Source organism: Myotis brandtii, unplaced genomic scaffold (assembly GCF_000412655.1).
Source record: "Myotis brandtii unplaced genomic scaffold, ASM41265v1 scaffold793, whole genome shotgun sequence".
In the NCBI taxonomy this organism is placed as follows: domain Eukaryota; kingdom Metazoa; phylum Chordata; class Mammalia; order Chiroptera; family Vespertilionidae; genus Myotis; species Myotis brandtii.
The window spans coordinates 593,114-600,916 of record NW_005371193.1 but is presented as its reverse complement, the minus strand read 5'-3'; the positions used below and the strand labels follow the sequence as shown (position 1 = coordinate 600,916).

The following is a 7,803-nucleotide window of genomic DNA, read 5'->3' as shown; positions in this document are numbered from 1 at the left end:
TATATTTTTTAATTTTAATATATATTTTAAAATATATTTTATTGATTTTTTACAGAGAGAAGGGGAGAGGGATAGAGAGTTAGAAACATCGATGAGAGAGAGACATCGATCAGCTGCCTCCTGCACACTCCCCACTGGGTATGTGCCCACAACCAAGGTACATGCCCTTGGCCGGAATCGAACCTGGGACCATTCAGTCAGCAGGCTGATGCTCTATCCACTGAGCCAAACTGGTTAGGGCAACAGGGGATTTTTGAAGCCATTGTCTCTCAACATTCAGAGTTTCTTGAACTAGCCTCAAGGCATAATGCCTTCATAATATTTCCCCTTTGTATCTCTTGCTCTATTATTTTTCTTTAAATTCATAGACTGTTAAAATAACAGGATTTTGTGTTTTATTTATTTTAAAGTATTTTATATTATGAAGTTTTGTACAAATACACAAAAAGGTGTTAGATATAAAATAACTCACAACCCAGCTTTATCAAACCTTAATATTTTGGCACAGTTTGCTTCTGATTTTTTTAGTTGACATTTCTTCTATAAATTTGCCTCCATCTCTACCCTAAAGTTATCAGTACTTATGATTCCAATGTATGTTTTTATACTATTACTGCAGATGCATGCATCCACAAAATAACAATTTCTTTTGCAAATTTTAAACATAGATAAGTGATGCCATGCTGTATTATCCTTCTACAAGTTGCTTCCCTCCTCCTCATTAGAGTTTTGAGATTTAAACATGTTAATATAATTAACCCAAGTTTTTTAAAAAATATATATTTTATTGATTTTTTACAGAGAGAAGGGGAGAGGGATAGAGAGTTAGAAACAGCTGCCTCCTGCACGCCCTCTACTGGGGATGTGCCTGCAACCAAGGTACATGCCCTTGACCGGAATTGAACCCAGGGCCCTTTAGTCCGCAGGCCAACGCTCTATCCACTGAGCCAAACCAGTTAGGGCAATCCAAGTTTATATTCATTTGAACTGTTGTATATTATTCCACTATCTGAATATACCACAGTTTATTTAACCATCCTCCTGTTTTGGGACATTTAGATAAGTTACACTTTTTTTTTTTGCTATTATAAACAGGGCTTGACTCATTTTTCTACATAGTATCTGGAGCTCAGAGTCTGAGACTCCCCCCTGACCGAAAACGACAACCGCGCTCTCAGCCACCAGCCCGCTTTGCGCGCGCACCTCCGCACCTGAGTTTTTTCCACACTGCGCCTCCTCTGAGCCTCGGTGTGCTGTTATTTTTCCTTCTAGTTGAAGAGTCTCTCCTCAGCCAGCCTTCCTGTGGTTCTGGGTGATGTCCGTTCCGTCTTTTAGTTGTATTTTTGAAGTGGTTGTTTGCGGCAGCAGTCTGCGGTGTTTACCTATGCCGCCATCTTGGTCTCCTCTCAATAAATTTATTTTCAAGGAAACTTTGTATCACCATCATAAGTTGAAAATAGTACCACTTGTCATGAACAGAAGATAACTGTAGGAAAATTGAAATGGAAATAAATTGTTCTCCTATTCTAGTCAGACATTATATCTTAAGAAGCTCAATCCTGCGGTGTGTTCTCCCTGTTAAAAGGGGGACTGGCAAGTGTTGGGGGAAGGACTCAGCTTCAGGCAGATTTTTTTCACTGACCTAATCAGGCTAGAAAATCACTGAAATGGGAATCACTTTCTCACCATGTGACTCAGAATTGTTGAATGCTGTGATTGTGGAAACCTAAAACTCCCTTCCCTGCCCTCAGTGTTACTCATCTGCTTTTTGGGTAACACTAGATGAAGTGAAACAAAGAAGTATTAAATGCATCGCACGTGTCAGGCACTGTGTTAGACTCTAGAAGCACAAAGAGGAATAAGAAAGGGCCCTCAAGGCAGTCAAATAAAACCAACATCCTGAGACAATCAGTACTAAAAGAGCACAGGAAATGGAGAGTGGGAAAGGCTGGGTAGATGTCAGGGGAGGTTTTACACAAAGGAGGTAACATATGATTTGGAAATCTTGGAGTGGAAAGGATTTTAATTGCCAAAGAAGAGAAGGAAGGCATTCTAGGCAGAGAGCAGCTTAAGCAAAGGCATCAAAATGTGACCATAGAGAGTGCAATTGGCAGATGATAGTCTTTATATCCTCGGAGGATCACAGCCTTGGTTATGGATGTCATGGAGACAGGGAGGGGTGATGGAGACAATTAGACTGCAGAGGCAGGTGGGGGCCTGGTTAGCTTTGTAGAGGCCAATAGAGAACCATGGGAGGTTTTTAACAAAGGATTAGTCTGGTCAGATTTGTTCCAGGTGGAACAGCAACTGTCCCAAGCTGTTAGCCAGAAGTGTTCCCAAGTGTTGAGCAATGATGCTGCATATTGGGCTCATGTTTGTTGAGTGGTGTCACCTGGAAGGTTGGGCTCATATGATCTCTAAGAGGGACTTCCCGGGAAGTCAGACTACTGAGTCATATACCCCAGCTAGTCAGGCTCATTTGCTTTCACTAGCTGGGCAGAGCCCACTGAATGGCCACCTCCCTGGGCCTCTACTCAAGACTCCAATACTGGCCTACAGTATAAAGGACCCTCAGGCCCTCATGGAGAACCCGAATCCCTCTTGAGTACCTTTCCAGTCTCAAACTGCTCCTCCCATCCCCACTGCCTGGCAGCCTTTGATTCCGGAACCCTCCTGACAGCCCTGAGGGTTCCACCATGGGCAGGCAAGGCAGGCTCCACTGCTGCCCTCCTACAGTCAGCTGCAAAGCCATGCTGAGGTGACAGCTGGATGAGGGGGCCTCCTTGGGCAGGGCTCCATGCCATGACCGCCCGTCCAGGCAGGCCCCTCAGTTCATGCTATCTGGGCTCCCACAGGCCCTAGTTCTTAGAAAACTCCCAGGGAATGCAGTCTGTTTCCCTTTGAAGACTTCCTGGGCCTTTATCAAAGCTGCTAATTGCACATTTGCCCAATATGCAGCATCATTGCCCAACCAGGGGTAGTGACTTACAAATTGGTGGGTAGTTGCCCCCTTCTACCAGGGTATCCATTCAGAAACCCTGGGTATGAGAACTAGCTCCCTCCCCAGAACCCGGTGCCTGGGCCCTGCTGGGGAGGAGGCCATCAGGGAGCCAGGAAGCTGCTGAAGGCTTCGAGGTGGCCGGAATGGCACAGCCCTGGGCTGGGGGGACATTCTGGGAGCTCCCTGGGAGGTTGGGCCAAAGGGCCAGGAATGAACCTCAGCTTTTCCAAGCCATAGGAATTTATTTGGAATGTTTTGGAAGGTTCCAAAACCACGCAAGCCTTGGGGTCCACTCAAACGTCAAACAAATTCCTAAGTGGGAGCAGATGCTCACCATGCTGGCCACAGAGGTCACAGGAATGGCCCCCTGCTCTGTCCCTCGCCTTGACCCTCCAGCTCTGTGCCTCGGCCACCACACTCACCCTGAGTTCCAGTGAGTGCTCGGTAGACACTCTGATGCTAATGATGGGGCCCAGGAAGCCAGGCCCAGGCCCACCCTGAGCCAAGGAGTCAGGCTCCCAGAGGTCTTCTCCGGGAAGAGCCTCGCATCTGGGTCTTTAGACGGAGAGTCAGGGCTGGTGACACCTGCTGGTGCTGCAGGGGGCCTTCACTGAAAGCACAGTTCGGGCGAGTTGGCTGAGTGTCCCAGTGGTCAGTGCAGGCCAGTGTTTCCTATGGGTGGCCCCAGGGCCAGCACCAAAGAGGAGCTGGGAGAAGGACGGTGTCCCATAAAGTAAGTCCCATCAGCCTGCCCGAGTTAAAACAGAGTGCTCCTTAAGCAGAGACTGCTTAACCCCAGTCCCCAGCCCCACCTTCCTAGCAGCTGGCCCCCTCACAAGCCCGACTTACACAGAAATGCTAGAGCCCCGTGCTCAGTCTTACTGTGTAAGCCTGCCCGCGGGCCAAGGCTCCTCCCAGTGTGATTTGTGGGCAGGTGATGCATATGTATGTCCTTCAGACAGTTCTGTGTGTGTCTTCCTGCTCCCCTTAGATTGTCAGCATTTGTGGGGCGAGGACTGTGGTGCTTGTTTTTTGGTGAGAGGCAATGTGAAGTCGGAGCGTGACTTAGAGTTGGGCCAACTCAGGTTGGAATCTGGCTCTGGCTCTCACTTACTGTTTAGCCCTGGCAGGTGACTGAACCTCTCTGGCCTTGCTTTTTGATCATCTTCATGATCACTGTCATTACTGACCAGGGGGCTCTGGGTTGTACAGATGGAGAGAGTGAGGTTCCCCAACGTCAAGCAGAGAATGACAGTCAGGGTTTAGTATTAGATCTGCAGGATCCCAAAGTGCCTGCCCCTCCCTAGATAAGGGGGGCAGTCTGCACAGCCTGATTGGTTCTGCAGAGGGCAGGACCAATAGCGGGGCTGTGTGAATAGTCCCTCTCTGAGCATCCTTATACCTGACCCCGTTTTGGTAACTCCACAGGAGGAACGTCTGCGGGGGAAAGTGCTGCCCGGGATGGACAACGGCAAACAGCACCAACCACTGTATCAAACGTGAGTGCCTCCTCCCCACCCGCCCCCCTTCCCTCTCCTTCGAGCAGGGGGCTCCAGACCTGGTGTGTCTTCCCCAGTGGAGCTCCTGGGAGTAGAGGCAACGTGCCCTGGAAGGGAGGAGATTATAAAATGCCTCAGGCTGAAAACAACTTCTCAAATAAAAGCCCCACTTATGTTTTTTAAGCTTCCTACATGTCCTTCCTGCTGTCCCACTGTGTGCCCACCCCCTTGTGGTTTTAGGATGTGGCTGGCCCCAGAGCCTCTGCATTGCACATTCCCCCGGCATCATTTACTCTGTGTCCTATGGGAATCCACCCTCTGGTCCTGGCCTCCGTCCGGCATCCTGCCAGGATGGTCTGATGAGCTCCGATCCCGCGTCTGGAGCAGCCTTCCTTTGGCCTGCTCTGAAGCCCGGCAGGCTGGCCCAGGTGAAAGAAAAGAAAAGAGAGTAGTCTTCTTAGTTAGGTGGGAACCAGGGAGTGAGGCAGGAGGAGCCAGGGGGTCTGCACCCAAGCCTCCATTGATGGTGGCAGAGGCAGTAACAAGGGCAAGAACCAATGCCCATGCAGTACTTACTTTGTGCAAGGTGCAGTTACATTCCCCTGGGGTAGGTAGTACCATTAAGCAGATGAGGAAACTGAGGCATAGACAGGTCACTTGCTCAAGGTCACATGACCTGGAAATGGTAGGATTTGAACTCAGGTGACTTGACTCCAGGGTCACTTTTCTTTAAAAAAATTTTTTTTATTTTTATTGATTTCAGATAGGAAGGGAGAAAGAGAGGGGGGAGGGGAGAGAGAGAGAGAGAGAAACATCAGTGATGAGAGAATCATTGATCAGCTGCCTCCTGCATGCCCCACTCTGGGGATTGAGCCAGCAACCTGAGCATGTGCCCTGACTGGGAATTGAACCATGACCTTCTGGTTTATAGGTCCATAATCAACCATTGAGCCACACCGGCCAGGCCAGGGTCCCTTTTCTTAATCAATACACCCTCCTGGCAAATATCTTACTTTCTGGGCCTCACTTTCTACATCTGTGTGGGGAAGACAATGAACTACTACTGCCATTACTACCACTACCACCACCATCCCTGCTGCTACTACTACCACTATTACTATCACAACTGCTACCACTCCTGCTGCTACTATTACTGCACTACTAGCTAATATCTTGGGGTTTACTATGTTCCCAACACGGTGCTAAGCTCTTCACATACATTATTTCAGTTAAGCCTCTCAATAATCCTATGACGTGAGTATTTGTTGATCATCCCCACTTACAGACAAGGAAACCAAGGCTCATGTTCGTTGGGAAACACGGCCAAGGATATTCTACCCCAAGTGCTGGAGAGAGGACTAGATCTAGGCAGTCTGACTCCAAAACCCACACTCTTCCTTACAGGGTTTTGTTCCCTCTAAACACCAACTGAGGCTGGGGCCTTCTGGAGTTTGGAATCCCCACATATAATGACAGATGTGGGGGTTTCAGCAAGCCCCTGGGATCTTTCTCTCTCACACCCAGGGCCCCTCTTAAGCTCTCATCAGCTCCCCACATCTGTATGGCATTTCTAGGATCTCCCCGCAACTTTCCCTCCTGGAGTTGCCACCAGCAGGCCCTAAACCTGGCTGCAAGGCCTCAGTCTTACCAGCACTCCTTCCTGCCCCAGGACAAACCCCTGGGCCCTTTGCAGTGTGAGGGTATCCAGGCACCTCACAAAGCTTATGGTGTTCCCAGGCCTGACGGAGGCCCTCATCTCTGGTTCTGACGCCCCCCGCCCCCCCCGGCCCAAGGTGGGGACGAGACGGACAAGATGGGGCTGCTTCCACTCCTGTGGGGATGGGGATGCTGGCTGGCCAAGCTCTTGGTTCCGTCTCAGACCTCATGGCCTTGACCTTCCCCAGTCAGACAATGATGCTCAGGCAGAATCTTGGGCCTCTCTAGGATCTGCAGATAAAGAAATCAAAACCCCAAATTCAAGAAGCAGCAGCAACACACATTGTCTTCCTGGAAATTCCTGCCTTTTCAAAGACCCTGGATTGGTGTGGGCTCTCAGAGGACAGGCTCTCTGTGGCTGGGGGGAGAGGGGTACCTCATAATTTTAAAGATGAAGACAGTGAGATGCAGAGAAGTGGTGACTAGCTCAAGGGCATACACCTCATTAGAGGAGGATCTGAGACTCAAAATCAGTGACTTCTCCGGGCAGAGAAGCCAGGGATGTGTGTAGCAGGTAGTTTTATGCTCAGCAGAAGCTCTGGTTTTTGGTATTTTCTTTTTTTAATCACCCTAGGTGATTTGAGCCAGAGCCGAAGACGCTGAGAGTTTGGGGTCACTCATAGGAATATCTCCCTTGGCAAGGGTGTGGGGGGGGGTACTCAAATTTGATTGTTCCCCTGAATCCTCTGGGATCTTATTAAAGTGCAGATTCTGATTAAGCACATCAGGCAGGGCTGAGACTCTGTGCTTCTAACAGTTCCCAGGGGATGCTGCTGCTGCTGGTCCAGGGACCACACTTTGAGTAGCTGGGCCTTGGGAGACTCCGGAGGCCTTGGAAGGGACTGGGGTCGGAGTTGGGAGGAGGGCTGGAAAGCTTTAGCCAGCTTAGCAGAGAGTGTTGCTGAGGTTTGAGTTGAAGTTGGAGCAGAGTGGCTCCAGAGGGGGTGGGCTTCTCACCAGCTACCCGAGAGGTCTGGGCATGGGCCTTGCTCTGCCCTCCAGTCCCCGGAGTTCTCAGTTTCCTGACTTGCACGTGATTTTCCAGCATGAGTCTCTGCCAAACTCGAGTTTCGACATTGGAAACTCGAAGTTGGGTGAGTCTGCAGATTGTCAGAACCAACGTGTGTGGACACCCTCGTGCCCCAGCAGGGGGCTGCCCCAGAATGCTGCCAATCCCCACTCCCCGCTGGGGGTCCTCAGCCCCTGTTACTTCCCTCCCGGGCCCTCCCACCCTGCAGCTCCCTGGCCATCCCCTGACCCACGCACACAGGCTGGCACTTCTCCTGGAGGAATTGCCAGTGGGCGTCAGCCTTTCCCACTTGAAGTCGGCTTGTCCACTGAAGGGCTGTGTGCTAATTAGCTGGGCTCTGTGCTGCTTGCTTGTTGCTGTTTCTCTGCTAATGAGTCTAACGAGAACCACGTGGGCAATGGGCGTTGGCTCTGGATGGCTGGGTCCCGAACTCTGTAGAATGTAGGGCTCTTGGCTGCACACCCTGTCAGCTGGCTCTCCTACCTCCCCCAACGGTTTGCCGGCTCCCTCTCCCCTCCCCACAGCTGCCCCTCTGGCTGGAGCGGAGACTGCCGATG

At 50.4% G+C, this 7,803-nt stretch overlaps 1 protein-coding gene across 1 annotated transcript in view; it reads left to right on the top strand.

The window, feature by feature from the left end:
• LTBP2 (latent transforming growth factor beta binding protein 2) overlaps positions 1–7,803 on the top strand; it is a 99,765-nt gene that overhangs the window by 6,331 nt on the left and 85,631 nt on the right. Inside the window, exon 3 of the mRNA XM_014531165.1 lies at positions 4,430–4,500. Within this exon, the coding sequence (XP_014386651.1) occupies positions 4,430–4,500 (71 nt within the window). The remainder of the gene's footprint in view (positions 1–4,429; positions 4,501–7,803) is intronic.